We start from the raw sequence: 19,603 nt of genomic DNA, 5'->3' as shown, positions 1-19,603 counted from the left end.
AGGTGATGCCCACCTGGGTGTTGACCAGCACGTTGAGGCCCCCGTACTCCTTGAGCAGAAAGTCCCGCAGGGCCCGGATGCTCTGCAGGTTGCAGATGTCCAGCAGGTGGAAGTGCGGGCTGAGGCCCTTGGCCTGCAGCTGCTGCATGGCAGCCTGGCCCTGAGCCGGGTCCCATGCCATAAGAATCACATGCCCCAAGAACTACTGACACAGGTGATGCCCAATGCAGAAGCTGATGCCTTTCTTGGCCCCAGTGACAAGAGCCATGCGGGTTCTGACCATGTGGCTGGGCAGGGGGTATGGGGATGATTGTGTGGAGAGTGGATGAGGCTGTGGGTCAAGGTAGGTGGTGGGGACAAATGGTACATAGACCTGGTCACAGTCAGAGAAGCTGCACAAAAATAGATTCTGATCAAGTGCAGGGACTCCTAGAGGCCCAGGTTCTCCCTTGTAAGGTTAGGTCACTACCCTGCTTCAGGGACGATCAGTTTTCATTCCCCTAATCCTGAAAAATCACTGGTAAAGAAAGTAATCATGAGAGGAGAGGTGTCTTTTCATCTTTTCTTGGATGCTTCTGTGAGGGGAGGCCCATGGGGTGCCCTCCCCGGGGCCCAGGGGGCCAGGCTTGGTGTCGGGCAGGGAGAAGCTTCCTCCTCACTGCCCTGCTGTGTTAGGGCCACTTATAGGCACTCACATTACAACATGCTTTCCTTTCCAATGTCCTTCCAACATTTTCACTTGTATCAATACATTCAATCTCCACAGCAATTCCATGGCTCTTATGCCCATTTCACAGGAGGAAATTGAGATTCAGTAAGATGCAGTAGTTTCCTCAAGTTCATGCAGTAAGGTGGCAGAGTCAGTTCTTCAATGTTTTTAGATATTGGTCTGGAAACTTTCACACAGAAACGTTGAAAGAATAGTAGTGTAGTCATTTATACAGCCACCAACTAGATTAACAATAGAATGTTCTCACTGCAGTATGTGTTCAGCTTCTGCATATTGCTTGTGAACCTCATTTACGTTGCAAAACTCCTGACACTCACTCCCTGGGTAAGTAACACATTCACATTAAGAGATTTGATAACGATTCTCTAACACCCGCTAATGCCCAGTCCATAGTCAGTTTTCCCCACTGTCTCCGGTTTCCTTGTGGACGTGTCTTTCACACAAGAGCCCTCTCACATTCACACTTGGCTGTTGGTTTTTTTTCCCAGTGGGTTTGATGTTAAAATGAGCACACTACATTAGATGCCTCCCCTCCATGGTGATGTTCAGGTAATTCTAGGGGCTGGTAGACTAAAGGCAGCAGGCCCACCAGCCACGCTCATTAATTTATATATTGTCTCTGGGTACTTTTGTGCTATAACAGCAGATTTGAGTAGTTCCCACAAGACTATGTAGCCTGCAAAGCTGACAAAATTTACTATGTGGCTCTCTGTATAATGTTTGCTCATCCCTAAGTTACCCTGTTCCTTCTCTTGACCTAAAGTTCAGGTCTATTACATACCTGAGCTGCTTGGCATGTGAACAGTCTGTGCAAGTGCCCATTTGGAAAGAATCATTTATTCATCTAAGATTTTCATTCATTGTTATCATCTTTCCACTTGTTTCCCCCTATATCCCATAGATATCACAGCTCAATCAATCCCAACTTAAAGGGAGTACTCCAAGGGCTTAAACTTATTTCTCTCTCTTTTTTTTTGATACGGCTATTTTTGACATTGTACATGTGCTTTTGACCAAATCAAGGCAGTTCACATAATTGGAGCCATGGAGGGAGCTTGGAGCCGGGTTCCCATTGCTCAACTTTCTTCTCCATGACAAACTGTCCGTGAGGCCCGTCAGCATCTGAGGGTAAAAGGGCCAAGTACACGGGGGTCTCTGCTCCTTCTTCTGGGCTTTTCAAGGCCTTGGGTCCCCCCAGGTTGGTTCTCACCCATCCGGGACAGCAGGAATTCAGGAGGATCTTGTCCGCCCTCCTCTGCTCACTCAGTTTCCGGGCCTGCATTCTGGACAGGACAGTGATGCCAAGCTTTGTCACTGCATAGGAGGTAAAGCTCAGATGTGGCCAGCCCTCCTTCAAGTGCACTCCATTCTTTGTGTCTTCCACGAACTTTTTCATGAGCCCCACCAGCTCCTCCTCTGTGATGGTCTCACTTGTAAATTTCTGCTGCAGTTCTGGGCTGCAGCTTTTAAGAGCTACCAAGCTCAATAGGCCAGATAGATTCACCACTCTGCCTAAAATTCAAAACATATTGTTACATAGAAGGGCGTGCACAAGAATGATAAATTACCAAATTGCTAGGGTTTATTCTATTAGAGAGACAATTACTAGTTGCTATGAGAATTAATGAAGACTACCTCTCTGAGTTCAGGACAAGATAAAGTCTTGAAATTTCATACCATAACATCTTAGAGGATGCCAGTGATATGTTCTAATGGAGAAGGCAGTGCCCAGAAGTTCCATAGAAAATGAAAACGGTTAATATAGAAGGTGCAAAGGGGAATGTAAGGCCAGGCTTATTGCATTCATGAGAAGAAATCCTCTTTCCCCCTAAGGCTGCCCTGGGTCCATCTGTGAATGTTGCAGTCACAGGGTCAGTGCTGTGTGAACAGGTGTCTCCTGACCAAGAAAGAGCTGATGGGTTTAGTGATGGCGGTTCCAAGGTGAATGCACAGCACCTGGTTTGGAAGGAGGCTGCTTTGCTCCAGCCATGGTAAACAACACAGCTCAGTGGGCTGAAATGCATGCTATTTTCTCTACATTTCGGCTTTTATCAGTCAATGAGCATTGACTAATGGCCGGCAATATGGTCACAGAGAAGGGCAGTGGAGAAGTGGACAATTAAAGAGACACTAGAAAAAGAAATAGACTACTGAAAAAAGAAATGAAATACTGATGCATGCTACAACATGAATGAAGCTTGAAAATAGGCTAAATTAAAGAGACCAGTCACAAAAGATTATATTATATGAATCTATTTATATGGGATGTCCAGAACGAGAACACCTAGAGACAGAATGTAGATTAGTGGCTGCCTAGGGGCAAAGGAATGGGGGTACAGACTGTTGATAGCTAAAGGAACTGGGTTTCTTTTTTGGGGTGATGAAAACATTTTAATATGAATGTCGTGATGGGTCCACACCTGTGCACATGTACTAAACATTAATGAATATAATTCAAATGGGTGAAGTGTATGGTATGTGACTTATATTTCAATAAAACTTTTACAGTATAGAGCAATGACTCAATTCCGACCAAATTTTTTGGAAAATATAGTATTAAAAAAAATGATGTTATATGAACATGTATAAAAACTAGTTTACTATTTTTATATTTAAATGACCATTTTAAACATTATAACAAAGTCATGGGATCATACCACCAATAAGAGGTCAAGAAAATTAGAAAACTCTCTCTTTTTATTGTGAATATCCAGCAAAGGCTGTCATCATCGGTGACTTTGAGCTACACCCTGCTAAGGGAGTCTCTGTGCAAAGAAATCCAACAGAAAAGATAAATAGAAATATTTGTCGAATGTTTTACTATGCTCCACTCAGGGGTTCTAATATAATTATTTCATTTTCAAAAATGTATCAGCCTTCATAATAAAAAGAATACATGTTTCATGATGTTAGATTGTATCACATAAAAAAGTATGTAGGCAAAAAGACAGCAGGAGAGGAAGCCAGAGTGGGTCACTGGCATACCAGAAAGGCAACTGTGATTATTCATACGGTCTTGAAACCATTTTCTCGTGTGCCTTTAGTGTAGACAGTAGATGGAGAAGCTCTACTTTCTCTAGTCTATTTGTCCTCTGGGAAGAAGTGATGTTCTGCTTTCTGTTCCTTTTAATCTATCTCAAGAAGTCTATCAGCTGTGAAAATACTTATCTGTGTGCACTAGGGAAGCCTGGCCAGGGAGGCCACAGGGCTTTGTGGGTAAATTCCTGGATGTAGGGCTGCATCCCAGTCTCTGTTCCACAAGCTATCCCTCCCACTGCCACATTCCCAAGGGGGTAGGGCAGCCTCCTGGGGGCCTCCCCTCACAGCTGAATGAGACTGTAGACCCTCATGGTCTAACAGCTCAGGACAGGGAACACACATGCAGAGTGAGTAGGAATCATGGTGTTAGGTTACATAGCAAAGATGTGGGTTAAATTAAAAAAAAAATCTCGAGTGTATTCTTGGCTCTCAAATGACATTTCAGGGGCACTGCACTTCAAGGGAATACCTACAGCTAGTCCTTGAAGAAGTGTGACGGGCCATTTTGACATTGTTGGACTAAGGGTGTGTGTATGTGTGTGTGTGTGTGTATGAAACAATTGCCCTTTAATAGTCATTCCACATAGAGAAGAAAATCATGGCATTCATCTAAGAAATTATTCTTTCACTGTTGGTGATAAACAGTTGATTCAGGCAATTAGTCTGTATATGACCAGGTAGTGATTTTAGGGAAGCCATGTTTTCCTTCAAAAGTGTAAATAAATGGAAACATATAGGCCACATCTCCAAGGCTTAACCCTCAGTCTTGCTCTGGAACCCTGTGGGGATGACTGTCCCCTAAAGCTTCTACCCTTTCCTTTCTTCTTCCCTCCCCAAATTTAGTGTCCAAAACCAGAGAGCCAAAGTGAAGCAGACAAAAAGGGATACTGTAGACCTCATCTCACCCCCAGTGGTGAGATGGGTGGTTACATGAATGTGTAGACATGACATTCTGTAAAATAAGATTTGTGCATTTTATTGTGTGTACCTCAATAAAGAACATATTTCAAAAAAGAAATATCCATTCACTCATTCTTCTAGATTCATAAAATGTCAAGGTGGAAGATACCTTTAGTACCAGGATTTTCCCAACTTCCTCGTGATTTTTCAGATACTGGGGAGGTGAAAAGCAGTGCCTTTCCATCAGGGTGGAAGACATCTTCTTTAAAGGGTTACCTGCCAAGTGTAGCCTTAACAAGACTATTACCTCTTAGTACTTGGAAAACTATTATCTGATGAACAAGAGTATCCAGATTTCTGATGTTTGCTTAATTCCTCAGAGGTGGTTTTGCATTAATATCTTTTAAAAATGAAGGCAAATTATAATTTAAAGAGAAAAAAAAGAACAGGGTGTCAGAGTTTTTCAAACTCAGGATGATGGTGACTTTGGGGGTCACAGGAGGGATGTGAGATGATAAAGGGAAAGGGACTCGAAAGGCCTGGTTATTGATTAATTGATAAAGCTAAGTGGTGACACCTGGACATTGTGGATTCTTATCTTTTGTGTGGCAAGAGTATTTGTGAATAACTTTTTCTTTTTTAAAGAAAGGAAAAAAAATGATAAGAAATCCAAATCAATAATACCTGAGTAATCTTTAAGGTCACTATATGCTTTCTATTCCCTTTCCACACCAAAAAACAAACTGTAAATTCCCCTTTTAGATAGTTTCTTCTCCCCACAGAGATTCTGTGGAAACCATTCCAGACTGTTTCTTGTGTCCTAAGTTCTGAGATACACACAAGGAGGGACAGAATTTGCTTTTGGTTACCTTAGCTAGGACCTCTCCCAGATTTTCTCCCCAAAGAGGGCAGAAGAAAGTCATGATAACATGAACTGCTGTGGCTCCCCTTCTCCCCAAATGATGTGAGAACTCTCCTATTTTAAAGGTTTGAAAACCTTGCTGCCATACCTAAATATGGCATGTATTTATATTCCCATTAATTCTGACCAGGCTAACAGAGCTGAAGGACTTTTGGGAGGGAGTAAGCACGCAGAGAGTGCAGAGAATGCCCAGGAAGGAAAAGCCTCATGAAAGGGGAACTTAGGAGGGGTGACAGTTGTCCCAGAATGAAAGCTGAGCACCTGTTGTACAGCAGGGCTGGAGGAGGAGGCCTGGGGAGAAGCTCAGGTGGACAAGCCCTGGGACCTGGTTATTGGTAATAGAAGGTAGGCATGTGACCTCCAGGATCCTGAGGCTTGGATTAGGTCAGACAGCAAGATGACTTGTGGAAAGGCAAGTGTGTTTTGGAAAAGTTTTAGATGTAGTGGATTCTATGCGGAGGGTGGGCATGAGGAAGAGAAGAACAGGCAGCAGGAAACGTGTGTGTCAGGAACTCTGCGAATGTTCTAGTTAGGTGACACAGCTGAAGGGGCTGGCTAGGAAACTGGGGAAGGGAAGGCTCCGCTAGCCTGAATGAAATCACTCAGGGAGAGGGAGGAGAGAGGGCAGGGAGGCATGCTGGGGGCAAGTGAAGGGCCTGCCCGGGACAGCCTGACTACAGAGCTGAGGAAGAGAAAGAGGCAGTTGTGCAGGGGACAGAAGCACCGATGGCCACTGACAAGTGTGTAGTCCTGGGACAGGGGCCCCTGGCCCTGAGGAGACACACCCCTGGGCCAGTGTAGCAGAGCAGGGAGAGGGGGCAGGGCTGGGGAAGAGGTCAGGGGCAGCGGGACCCGATCCTGCCAGACACACTCCATGGGGGCTGCTCACCAGACTCACCTTGGGGTCTCACTAGAGGCAGCAGCTCCGTGCAGACATCTTGGGTACCAAAAAAGTTGGTTTTCATCGTCACTTCTGCTTGAATAGGTAAGGGTGTGGGATCATGAGCTTTCAGGGGAGTTAGAGAACAAAGTTACTAAATAGTAATCATGTGGGAAAATTCCATAGAATGAAAAAACATATTTTGTCTACGAAATTCTGTGAAATGTAAATAATCTCTATGTCCAGTTAACAGTATTGTGTCAATGTCAATTTCCTGGCTCGTCACTGCCGCACAGTGTGTAAGGCGGCCCCACTGAGGAAGGGGCAGTGAAGGACGTACAGTGGGATCTTTGGGCATCACTCTTTTTGCACTTCCTTCTTAATTTCAAAGTAGGTTGAATGTTCAACCAAGTGCCCCAAAGTCCACTCAGACTGAAACTGCAGGAGTCTGGAGGTGGCTGCTGAGTCTGATCTCCTTTACAGGAGAGTGTAAAGGTCATCTGTCTGCAAAGGTTTGTAAGTCTCAGGGGACTGCATGTCCCTGATGCCTGGGGTCTGTCCCTCTTCCCTAGAGAGCCCCTTGTAGATACCATAGGAGCTAATGGCCCCACTGCAGTGGTTCAGGAAGAACCCATCCCACCCTGGCTGGACACCCTCTGGGAGGCCTCCCTTCCCAGCACCCAGCTCCTTCCTTACTCTTGAAGGCGATGCCTGCATTGTTGACCAGCACGTCGAGGCCCCCGTACTCCTTGAGCAGGAAGTCCCGCAGGGCCCGGATGCTCTGCTGGTCACAGATGTCCAGCAGGTGGAAGCACGGGCTCAGGCCCTTGGCCTGCAGCTGCTGCATGGCTGCCTGGCCCTGCATTGCATCCCGTGCCGTGAGCACCACGTCCCCCGAGAACTGCTGGCACAGGCGGTGCACGATGGCCAAGCCAATGCCCCTGTTGGCTCCAGTGACCAGCGCCACACGGTTGCAGGATGACATGGTTGGGTGCGTGTGTTGGGCAGGGTGCTCGTCTGGACAGCAGACAGGCCTGGGAGCCGAAGAGGTAGAGGGGACACTGCTGCAGAGGCCTGGCCACCGTCCAGAGAACCTGCTCAATAATGGCTTCCAGGAGGCAGTGCTATAATTCCCAGAGAGAGGAGCCCCGCCTGTGTCCCTCCCTCCAGGAGGAGCCAAGTATCCAGGAAGGATTCGTACTGCCCCCTCCCTTGGTCGGCCTCTCCAGGTGAGGCCCCCTGGGCCCAGCAGGACACAGCACTCACGTGATCCCACTTCAGAGCCAATAGTACATTCTGGGTGAAGAGGTGCGCTTCCCCAAAGCAGCACAGGTTGTCGAGGGCTCAGTAGGAGGGTGAGAGTCAGGGCAGGGGAGGGACACTGCTTTGGGAGGACCCGTGGGGAGCGGGAGCAGAGTGACGGCTGGGTCGGGCCCATCCCCCTGCAGAGTGGGTTTGCTTGCTCTTCTCCAAGAGGCAATGAGGTGACTTGGGCCCGGGAGGCGGTTCTGAGGACAGTGAGCCCTGGGCTTCCTTAGGAAGAGAGAAACTCAGGAGACAGAGTTAGGGACAGTGGGTCCTGTGATGGGAGGGGCACTGTGGGCGGGGCTGGTCCCCCAGTGTGAGCCCAGGTGCCCCAGGTGGCAGGGAATGTGTATGAGCTCTGCCTGGGTACTTAGGTTTTGATTGGAATGTGTCATTTCATGGTTACAGAATCCCTAGGTTTGCTAACAGTGCCCATTTTAGGATGTGACCTAGGTTAAAGTCAGTAAGTGGTAAGATATTTAGGTGGTACTTTTAAAGTTTAAGAAAAAACAACATCTGTGTGATACCCAAATGCATTTAAAACTAGTAGCTGAGATGCTCTGGTCCTGACCTTGACACTGACGTTTTTCTGAGGCCTGTTTTGAAAAACAACGTAATGGGGGAACTTCACAGCCCTGTTGAGGGTGAGTCTTGCAGAATAATACTCCCTTTTAAAATAAGGAAATTGCTTTAGGGACCATCACTTTTTCTCCCCATAAGCCTGAAAATCACTGGTGAAGAGTGAAAATAATCATGAGAGGAGAGGCATCTTTGCGTATTTTCTTGGATGCTTCTATGAGGGGAGGCCCATGGGGTGCCCTCCCTGGGGCCCAGGGGGCCAGGCTTGGTGTCGGGCAGGGAGAAGCTTCTCCTCACTGCCCTGCTGTGTTAAGGCCACTTATAGGCACTCACATGAGAACATGCTTTTCTTTCCAATGTGCTTTCAACATTTCACCTGTATCAATACATTCAATCTCCACAGCAATGCTATGACTCTCATGCCCATTTCACAGGAGGAAATTGAGATTCAGTACCATGCAGTATTTTCCTCAAGGTCGTGCAGTAAGGTGGCAGAGTCAGTTCTTTTATATTTTTAGATGTTGGTCTGAAAACTTTCAAATGGAAAAACTGAAAGAAAGGTAGTGTAGTCATTCGTACATCCACAAACTAGGTTCAACAGTTATGAACATGTTACTATAGTTATGCATTTATCTTCTGTATATATTCCTGTGAACCGTGATAATGCCAGAGACCTCGTGACTCATGACACTCAATACCTAATTCATTATGGACAGCTTTGATAGTAATTCTCTTATAACCACTAATACCCAGTCTATATTTATTTCTTCCCACTGTCACTGATCCCCTGTGGATGTATCTTTCATAGGAGAGCCCACTCACATTTCACATTTGACATATTTATCCCTGACAGTGTGGTATTTAAATAAACCACAACAGATGCTTTCCCTTTGTGGTGTTTTTCAGGTAATTTCTAGAGGCTGGTAAACTAAAGGTGACAGGCCAAATCCAGCCCCCTTACTGTTCTACATGTTGTCTCTGGCTACTTTCCTGGTACAACAGCGGATCTGAGTAGTTCCCACAAGACCACACAGTCTGCAAAGCCAAAAACCATTACTATCTGTCTCTTTCTATAATGTTTGCTGACCCCTGAGTTATCCTGTCCCTTCTCTTGACCTAACCTTTAGGTCTTTAGTTACCTGAGCTGGATGGCATGTAAGCAGACAGCGCAAACAGACATTCGTAAAGAACCACTTATTCATCTCAGATTGTCATTTATTGTTGTCATCTTATCCCCTTTCTTTTCCCCCATATCATAGAGATTCCACAGCTCAACTACTGAGACATACCCAAGTCAAAGAGGTACTCTCTAGGGGTAAATTGATTCCTTTTTATTTTTTTGATAGGGATATTTTTGACAGGGTACACATACTTTTGACCAAATCAAGGCAGTTTACGTAATTGGAGCCACGGAGGGAGCTTGGAGGTGGGATCCCATTGCTCAACTTTCTTCTCCATGACAAACTGTCCATGAGGTCCCTGAGCATCTGAGGGTAAAAGGGCCAAGTACATGGGGGTCTCTGCTCCTTCTTCTGGGCTTTTCAAGGCGTTGGGTCCCCCCTGGTTGGTTCTCACCCAACCAGGGCAGCAGGAATTCAGGAGGATCTTGTCCCCTGTCCTCTGCTCACTCAGTTTCCGGGCCTGGATTCTGGACAGGACTGTGATGCCGAGCTTTGACACTGAATAGGGAGCAAATCTCATATGAGGCCAGCCCTCCTTCAAGTGCACTCCATTCTTTGTATCTTCCACGAACTTGTTCATGAGCCCCACCAGCTCCTCCTCTGTGATGGTCTCACTTGTAAACTTCTGCTGCAGTTCCGGGCTGCAGTGTTTAAGAGCTACCAAGGTCAGTGTGCTAGAGAGATTCACCACTCTGCCTGAAATTCAACACATATGTAATTACGCAGGAGGTTTGCAGAGGAATGATAAATACCAAAACTGCTGGAATTTTTTCCAGTTGAGAGGCCATTCCCAGTGTTATGAGCATTAATGAAGATTGCCACAATGAGTGAAGGACATGATACTATCTTGGAACTTGTCATACCATACATAAAGCCTCAGATGAAGTAGAGGAATGCTATAATGTGGAGGGGATTATTAGTAGAACTGTGAGTACTCAGAAGTACTGTGAGAAAATGAAAATGGTATATGTGGGAACATGCTAAGGGGAATGCTCTTTGCATTCATGAGGAGATATTCTTGTTCCCCTTTGGCTGCCTTTGGGTCCAACTGAGAGCCTCACAGCCACATAATCTATCAACAGGGGTCTACTGAGCAGCAGAGAGCTGGCTGGTTTAGTGATGGCAGTCCCAAGGCATCTGGTTTGGAAGGCTGCTGCTCTGCTCTAGCCAGGGGAGAAACAAATCAGCTCAGTGGGCTGAATTGCGTGCATTTTTCTCTAGTTTAGGTCTTTATAAACTCAGGAGCAGTGACTAACGGCCGGGGTGGGACAGTGGAAATGTGGACACTTTAATGGATGCTTGAAAAAGGAATGGCCTGCTGCCCCATGCCGCCACACCTATGAGGCTTGAGCACATCGTGTCAAATTACAGAGGCCAGTCGCAAACTTCGTATTATGATTCTGTTTATATGGGATGTCCAGAGCAGTAACATCTGGACACAGAATGCAGATTAGTGGTTGCTCGGGGCCAGGAGGAATGGGGGAGCAGAGTGTTGATAGGTAAGGGCACAGGGATTCTTTTTGGGTGATGAAAATGTTCTAATCTTGATTTACTGATGGGTCACAACTCTGCATATGAACTAACACCTTTGAGTTGTATACATTAAATAGGTGAAGTGTACAGTATGTGAATTACATCATAATAAAGTCGTCAAAAGCCTGTAGTGACGCTGTTGCTCATTAATTGTTTTTTGGACAATGTAGTTCATATTCATAAACATGAATTTATGTTAACATGTGTAAATAGTTTACATTTTCTCTATTTAATGAATTTTTTAGATGTTATAACAAAGTTGTGATACCATACCACCAATAAGAGATCAGGACAATTATGAAACTCTCCCTTTTTAATACAAATATCCAGGAAAGGCTGTCATCAGTACGTAACTTTGACCTCCATACCACTAAAGAAGTGCCCATGCAAAAAATTTAACTAAAAAAAAAAAACTCATGGTAGAATTACTCTTATGAAAAGACCTTTGAGATAGTTAAAATGAATTAAAGAAAGTCTCATTAATCTTCCAACAGTCTTCTAAGATGAATGCATTTTAGAAATAGGTCAGTTTCCAGTCCTTCATTTCATCCAGAACACATAAAGTGTAAGAAGAAATTGAATTTCTTTGTCAATATTTTAGTAATATTCCTCCAAGTTCCTAATAGAATGTAATGTTCTAAAATATCATCTAGCCACTCATAAGAAAAGTAACACACCTTTCGTAAGTCAGAAATACAACACACACAAGTGTGTGTAGGAATAAACAAAGCAAGAAAGAAAGCCAGAGTAGAAAACTGATACACCATAAAGACAGCTACAATTAGTTATTGGGCCTTAAAGCCATTTTTTCATGTACCTTTAGTCTAGACAGAAGACGGAGACACTCTAGCAACCCTCTGTGGGCTGTTTATACTCTGTAAGGAAGTAATGACCTGTATTATTTTCCATCTATCACAGGAAGTCTAGATCAGCTGTGGAAATACTAATCTGTGTGCACTAGGGAAGCCTGACTGGGGAGGCCACAGGCCTTTATAGGTAAATGCCTGGGTCTGGGGCTGCATCCGGGTCTCCCTTCCCCCCAAACTGTCCCACCCACTGACCATACCCCCAAGGGGGCAGGGCAGCACCTGAGGCCTCCCCACACAGCTGGGTGAGACTGTAAACCCTTGTGGTCTGACATCTCAGGACAGGAAACCCACAGGAAGCTGGGAGCACTTGTTGGAGGTTACGACGGCATTTCAGGACACCGCACTGGAATGCCCACAGCTACTCTTCTAAGAAACACTATGGGCCATCATGCCATTATAGGGCTAAGGACGTGTGTGGGAAACATTTGCCCTTTAACAGTCACTCCACATGGAGGTAAAAGCATGACACCCACCCCTTTTACTGGTGGGGCTTTCATTGGATCCAGACCATTATTCTGAATCTGACCAGGTAGTTATTTAAGGGAGGCCATGTTTTCCTTCAAAAGAGTGAATATGAAAACACACAGGCAGTGTACCAGGGCTTGACCCTCAGTCCTGCTCCAGAGCCACGTGGGGAAGACTGGCCCCTCTGGGCTCTGCCCCTGCATCTCCTCTTCCCTCCCCAGGTCTACTACCCAGCACCAGAGCCAGAGCGATCTGGACAAAAAGGGGTATTGTAGACCTCATCTCACTACCAGGGACATACTCTAAAGCTTTACTTGATACGCACAGTCTATTCAGAGGTGATGAGTCCACATCTGCTTCTCTAGACCTTTTCTGATTTCACATTCATCACAGTCCCTTCTAAGTCCATCTTTTCTAATTCCAACAGTACTTGTACTTAAGTCTCCGGGCTGATGAGAGGTTTTGAAGAAATCCTACCATGTTAAAATGTGCCTTTTGGGTTTCCGCAGGGTGTCTGGGGCCCTGTACTAAGGAAGACATTTGTCCTAGTCTAGTTGACTTATTTTGTTGACTGTCACCTTGGTGCGACTGAGTAAGGCTTCACCTGAGGATCAGGATCTTTGACGTAAACTATTGGAGGACCACCGAGTAGTTGGAAAAACAACCAGGTTGGATGCCACCTGTCTAAGTCTGCCTCCAGCTGGGCATGTCACCTTGAGATATGTTATGCCCGCAGTTCTTCATTAGTTCAGTATATAAAATGCTTAGCACTTTGCATAATGGAATGTCCATCCACCCATTCTTCTAGATCCATAAAATGTCAGAGGCCAAAGAGTCCTTTAGAATGATTATCATCCCAGCTTCCTCTAGTGGTTTCTCAGAATTTAGGAGCTGAAATGTAGTAGCTTCTCAAGTCAAGTTGGAAAACCTGTTCTTTAAAGGTTTACTTGGTAACTGTAACTTCAACAAGACTGTTTATTTCCTCCTTAACCTTTTAATGCTAATATGTGATAAAAAAGAGAGTCTAGATTTCAAATGTTTGATTCCTCAGAGGTGGCTTTCCCCCAATATCTTTCAAAATAAATATATATTATAGTTTAAAAGATAGAAAAATTGCTCTCTACAGCCATTCTTCACACTCAATATGAAGGAGACTTTGGAGGAATAGGAGTGAAATGAGATGGTTAAGGGGGAGGGATTTAAAAAGACTAGATATTGATTGATGGGTTAAGCTCTGTGATAGGTACCTGGGTATTGTAAATTCTTATCTTTTGTGTAGCGAGAGTATTTCCGAATAACTCTTTTTAAAGAAGGGAGAAAACAATAGGAAGAAATCCACATCTATAATCCTTCAATATTCATTAAAGTCACCATAGTCCTTCCTTTTCTCCTTCCATGGAAAAGACAAAACAAAAACAACAAAAAATACCCCCAAGCCCAGAACATTTCCTTTTTGGATGTTTTCTACTACCCACTGAGATTTTGTGGAAACCATCCCAGATTGTTCTTTATATCCCAGGTTGTGTAATATGGGCAAGGAGGGCCAGGACTGGACTTTGGTTACATTAGCTAGAAGGTCTGCCAGATTTTTCTCCCCACAGAGGGCAGAAGAAAGTCATGATAACATGAACTGTTGTGGCTGCCTTTGTCCTCAAATAGTGGGAGAACTCTCCTATTTCAAAAGGTTAGAAAATGCTGCTTTCACACATAGAATATCACATGTATTTATATTTCATCGACTCTGGTTTCCAGAGGCAAAATCAATAGGTTGAATAAGCCCTCCCTTAGCAAATCTGGGGGTGAAATCCATCCTCCTCCTTGGCCAGGCTACATAATAAGAGCCACACAGCTCAGTTAATGAAGGGCAATAATAACCAGAAGTCAATAGTATGAGTTCCAAGTGAATCCACATGGAATGTGGGGTGATATTCAAAGGAACTGCCCTATGAGGCCCTAGTGAACCAAGTCTTAGAAGTAATAGAACTTTTCTGGAGGACAGCACAGGGAAATGGGGTGGAATTGAGAATAAATGTACATGAATGTTGTCAATTCCAAGCCAGACCTCTTAATCTTTCTAAAGCTCATATTATTTGGTGTATTGAATGGTCGGTGGTTCTCCATCCCATCTCACACCTTGGGATAGCTATTGCAGGAGTTGACTTCCAAAGTAATATGATAGTTTGTTTTGTGCAGACTATTAGTCCTAGTGCAGGAGAGTTAACACGGGCCTAGGGAAAGGCAGGTTGGATGGCAGAGAGAACTACAAGCCACACCAAGGACTTGGACTTTGAGGTGAAGTAAGTATGCAGAGAATGCCCAGTAAGGAAAAGCCTCATGAAAGAGGTACCTTGGGAGGGGTTACAGTTGTTCCAAATTGAAAGCTGAGCACCTGTGTACAGCTGGGCCGGAGGAGGAGGCCTGGGGAGAAACTCAGGTGGATAAGCCATGGGATCTGGTTACTGAAAATAGAAAGTGGGCGTGGTGACTTCCAGCATCCTGGGGCTAGGATTAGGTCAGCGAGCAAGACGGATTTTGAAAAGGATGAATGTGTTCTGGAAATGTTTTAGATAGGGGTATATTCAGGGACAATGTTGGCCATCACAGGAGACGGACAGGCAGTAATAGATATTTGTGTGTCTGGAGTTCTGTAATATGTAGGCAGGTTAAGATGTTTCTCAGAGCCTAATAAATTGGGGAGGTGAAGATGCCATTAGCCTGAATAAGATCACTCAGAGAAAGAGGGAGGAGAGAGGGCAGGAAGGCACGCTTAGGGACCCCCATGAGTGCGGGTCAGGGAGCAAGTAAAAGGCCTGTGGGGAAACCTTGACTGAAGAGCTGAGGAAGAGAAAGAGGCAGTTGTGCAGGGGACAGAAGCACCAATGGCCACTGACAAGTGTGTAGTCTTGGGAGAGGGGCCCCTGGCCCTGAGGAGACATACCCCGGGGGCCAGTGTAGCAGAGCAGGGAGAGGGGGCAGGGCTGGGGATGAGGTCACGGGCAGCAGGGCCCGATCCTGCCAGAGACATTCAGTGGGGGCTGCTCGCCAGACTCACCTTGAGGTCTCACCAGAGGCAGCAGCTCCGTGCAGACATCTCGGGTACCAAAAAAGTTGGTTTTCATTGCCATTTCTGCTTGAATAGGTAAGGGTGTGGGATCATCAACTTTTAGGGGAGAAAGAGAAGAGAGTTACTAAATAGTAGCCCTGTGGTAGAATTCGGTTCAATGATACAAAATTTTCTTTCCTGTGAAACATGGTCCATTGTAAGTAAGGTCTGGGTTCTGTTAACAGTATTGTGTCAATGCCAATTTCCTGGCTCTCTAACGCTGTATAGTGCATAAGTTGGCACCATTATGGAAGGTTAAGTGAAGAGTATAGGGTGAGATTTCTATGATTTTTTGGCAATTTCTTTTTTATTTCCAAATAGGTTAAAAATTCACCAGCCTTTTCTAAAGTCCAATCTGACAGAAAGTGCAGAAGCCTGGAGGAGGTCTGATCCAGCATTCTGCCATCTTCGTGGACAGAAAGTCTTATAAATCTTGGGTTCGGCTGACCCTGATGCCTCGTGTGTGTCCTCCTTCCCAGGGACTCCCCTGTAGGTCCCAGAGGAGCTAATGGTGCCACAGCAGTGGTTCGGGACTAGCTGTAGCCCATCCTGGCTGGACACTCTCATAGAGGCCCCTCCACATGCACTTACCCCAGAAGCTGATGGCCGCGTTGTTGACCAGCACGTCGAGGCCCCCATACTCCTTGAACAGGAAGTCCCGCAGGGCCCGAATGCTCTGCAGGTCGTCGATGTCCAGCAGGTGGAAGCGTGGGCTCAGGCCCTCGGCCTGCAGCTGCTGCACGGCCGCCTGGCCCCGCGCCACGACCCGCGCTGTGAGCAACACGTCCCCCGGGAACTGCCGGCACAGGTCGCGCGCGATGGCCAAGCCGATACCCTTGTTGGCTCCCGTGACCAGCACCACGCGGCTGCAGGACGACATGGCTGGGCTTGGGGGTGTTGGGGGTGTGGTAGGGGAGCCGGGGTGGTGGTGTTTGGAGAGACTGGGCTGTGGGCCTCCAGAACACCTGCGGGGAGTACTGTCCACAGTCAGAGAAGATGAAGAAAATGAATGGCTTCTGGGAACCCATGTACTAACTCTTAGAGGCCAAAGCCCCGCCCTGGCCCCTCCCTCCATCGCGGGGCAGATTGTTCCAGGTTTCCTGCTCCTCCCACTCTCGGTTTGCGTCTGACCGGGGAGGCATCCAGGCCTAACCAGGCACAGCGCTTCTAGGACCCCGCTTCAGAGCCAGGAAATGGTCCACGACGGGAGAGGCGCGCTTCCCCACCCCAGCCCAGGTCGGTGACGGCTCAGTAGGAGGTAGAGACTCTAGGCAATTGAAGTGAAACAGTTTTGGGAAAAGGCAAGCAGAGAAAGAGGATGCAGAGCAACTGCCTGGTTTGGGACCCATCACCCTGCAGAATGCGTTTGCTTGGTTTCCCTAAATCCTGATGTTTTCACCCGGACAGGGTAACTGCTTCTGAGGACAGTGATCCCCTTGCTTTCTTAAGAGAAACTCATGACAGAAAATTAGAGAAAGTACGTCCTGTGATTAGACTTTCACTGTGGGCTGGGCCTCTCTCACTGTGTGAGTCCAGGTGTCCCCCAGGAGGGAGGGGGTGTTTATGAGCTCCTCCTGTGTGCCGAGCCTTTGACTGGAACGTTTTGTTTCGTGGACACATAATCTTTAAGTTTGCTAAAAATCCAACCTTTTGGTTTCTTCCTAGGTCAGAGTTAATAAGTGGTAGATATAGTTATTTTTAAGGTATTAAAGAGAAAAAGAAAAGCATCTTTGTGATATGAGAATACATTTCTGAACCAGCAGTTGAGATGCTATGATCCTGACACAGACACTGACGACCCTCTGGTGTCGGTTTAGACAAACAAATTAAAGGGAAGGAAATTCTGTAATACAGATGATCCTCTGAAACCTGACTCAAAGCCAGTTTGACTGAAGTAGCTATTTTAAAAGACGAACTGCTGGGCTGCATTCCTAGGGAAGGGGTGGGGGCCTACTCCCCTCGCCTCAGCCTGCAGGCTGGCAATCCCAGGACTGCAAGAATATTTACTGAATCTGCAAAAACTCAAGAAAAGAGGATGGAATTCCACTCTTCCCCTGGCCTAATGGGCAGGGTGAGGCAACTTTGGTAGACCAGCTGCCGGAATGTTGTCCACTGCCCCCTAATTAACCCCTTTTGTAAAACTCATTTACTCGCGGAGCTGCACTTGTCCCAGTCGTTCCCCCACACCTGGCCTGTCGGTTCCCTCACAATTCCCAGGAATGCGTTTCTTTTACATCCTTCCAAGAAATTCTCATAACAAATTCACATCCCTGTTGAGGCTGAAACTTGTAAAAGAAACCTCACTTTAATTTATTTATTTATATTTAAAAATTTTTTTCTTTTTTCTTTTGTTTGTATCATTGTGGATTCATGGTGGTTCTGGTTTTCTGCTGCTTTTTGTTTTAGTCCAATGTGTTTTACTCCATTACTGTCATATTTCTTTTTTTATTATTATTATTAAAGTATCATTGATATGCAATCTTATATTGGTTTCAAATGTACAACACAGTGGTTCAACAGTTACCCATCTTATTAAATCCTCCCCCCCTCTAGTGGGGTCACTATCTATCAACATAGTGAGATGTTTCCGAATCATTAACTGTATTCTCTGTGCTGTACTACTGTCCCTGTGACCACCTTATATTGTGATTGTGAATTATTGTGCCCCTCAATCCCCTTCCTGTCCCTCCTCCCCCCACCTCCCCAACTTCTCCCCCCTTAATAAGCACTAGCCCCTTCTCAGTGTCTATGAATCTACTGCTATTTTGTTCCTTCTGTTTTGCTTTGAATAAACCTCACTTTTAAATAATGGCCCTACCCTTGCTTCAGAGGTCACCTCCTTTCTTTCTGGCAAGCCGGAAAATCCCTGGTGAGAGTGAAAAATCATCCTGAGAGTAATATCCAATCCATATTCCGTTTTCTCCATTGTCTCACATTCCTTTAGGATGAATCTCTCATACAGGAGACTATTCCCATTGTACATTGCTATTGTTTTTATCCTAATCAGTTTGGTTTTAAGGAGAACACACAGGTTGTTCAGGTAGTATTAGAGGCTAGTAAAGTACAAGCGGCAGGCCAAACCCAGCCACCCTCGCTGGTTTATCTATTGTCTCTATGTACCTCTTTGCTGCAGCACCAGATCTGAGTAGTTCCAACAAGATCATGTGGCCTGCAAAGACACTAATACTTATTATCTTGCTATTTCTATGGTGTTTGCTGATTCCTGAGTTATCCCGTCCCTTCTCTACCTAACCTCTAGGTGTATTAGATACCTGACCTGTTTGGCATATAAATAATCTACACAATGGACATCTATAATGATGCTTAATCATCTAAGATTTTCAATCATTTTAGTCCTCTTCCACTTATCCATCATGTATATCACTGAAGATTGATAGCCCACTGAATACCCCACAGGCAGATTTGCTTATTTGCTTGTTTGGATGGGAGATGTTTCTGACAGTGTACATGTCCTGTTGGTCAAATCATGGCAGTTCACACATTTGGGGCCACAGAGGGAGTTCTGAGCTGGGTTCCCATTGTTCAACTTCCTTTCCCATGACAAACTGTTCCTGAAACCCCTCAGCAATGGAGGTCAAAAGGGCCAAGTACATGGGGTCTCCCCTCCTTCGTCCAGGCTTTTGGTGGCCGTGGGTACCTCTGGGTTGGTTCTCACCCACCCAGGGCTGCAGGCATTCAGGAGATCCTTGTCTCCCCACCTCTGCTCGCTCAGTTTCCGGGCCTGGATTCTGGACAGGACTGTGATGCTGAGCTTTGACCCTGATTATGAGGCAACATTCTTATAAAGCCAGATCTCTTTCAAGTGCACCCCATTTATTGTATCTTCCACAAACTTGTTCATGAGCCCCACCAGCTCCTCCTCTGTGATGGTCTCACTTGTAAACTTCTGCTGCAGTTCCGGGCTGCAGCGTTTAAGAACTATAAAGCTCAGTGTCCTAGAAACAGACCCCCTGCCTAATTCTATGCATATTGTTTCATAGACAGGTGTGCACAACAGTGAGAAACACCAGAATTGGTAAGATTTTGTCATTTGAGAGACAATTACCAGTTGCTGTGAGGATTAATGGAAACCTCTT

General features: G+C 45.7%; 2 protein-coding genes across 2 annotated transcripts; both read right to left on the bottom strand.

Annotated features, from left to right (window-relative positions):
- Positions 1 to 1,748: 1,748 nt before the first annotated feature.
- On the bottom strand, positions 1,749 to 7,665 carry LOC118919390 (carbonyl reductase [NADPH] 1-like). Its single transcript, XM_036899319.2, has 3 exons — positions 7,168 to 7,665; positions 6,490 to 6,597; positions 1,749 to 2,242 (listed from the first exon to the last, which is right to left on the bottom strand). Exons 1-3 carry the CDS (start codon positions 7,454 to 7,456, stop codon positions 1,749 to 1,751), a joined length of 891 nt encoding a protein of 296 aa, XP_036755214.1. The 5' UTR covers positions 7,457 to 7,665.
- Positions 7,666 to 9,084: 1,419 nt separating this feature from the next.
- Positions 9,085 to 16,567, bottom strand: LOC118919391 (carbonyl reductase [NADPH] 1-like). The gene is made up of 3 exons (XM_036899320.2): positions 16,098 to 16,567; positions 15,456 to 15,563; positions 9,085 to 10,232 (listed from the first exon to the last, which is right to left on the bottom strand). Exons 1-3 carry the CDS (start codon positions 16,384 to 16,386, stop codon positions 9,739 to 9,741), a joined length of 891 nt encoding a protein of 296 aa, XP_036755215.2. The 5' UTR covers positions 16,387 to 16,567; the 3' UTR covers positions 9,085 to 9,738.
- Positions 16,568 to 19,603: the final 3,036 nt, after the last annotated feature.

Source organism: Manis pentadactyla, chromosome 1 (assembly GCF_030020395.1).
Source record: "Manis pentadactyla isolate mManPen7 chromosome 1, mManPen7.hap1, whole genome shotgun sequence".
NCBI classification, from domain to species: domain Eukaryota; kingdom Metazoa; phylum Chordata; class Mammalia; order Pholidota; family Manidae; genus Manis; species Manis pentadactyla.
This window is presented reverse-complemented; position numbering and strand designations above follow the sequence as displayed.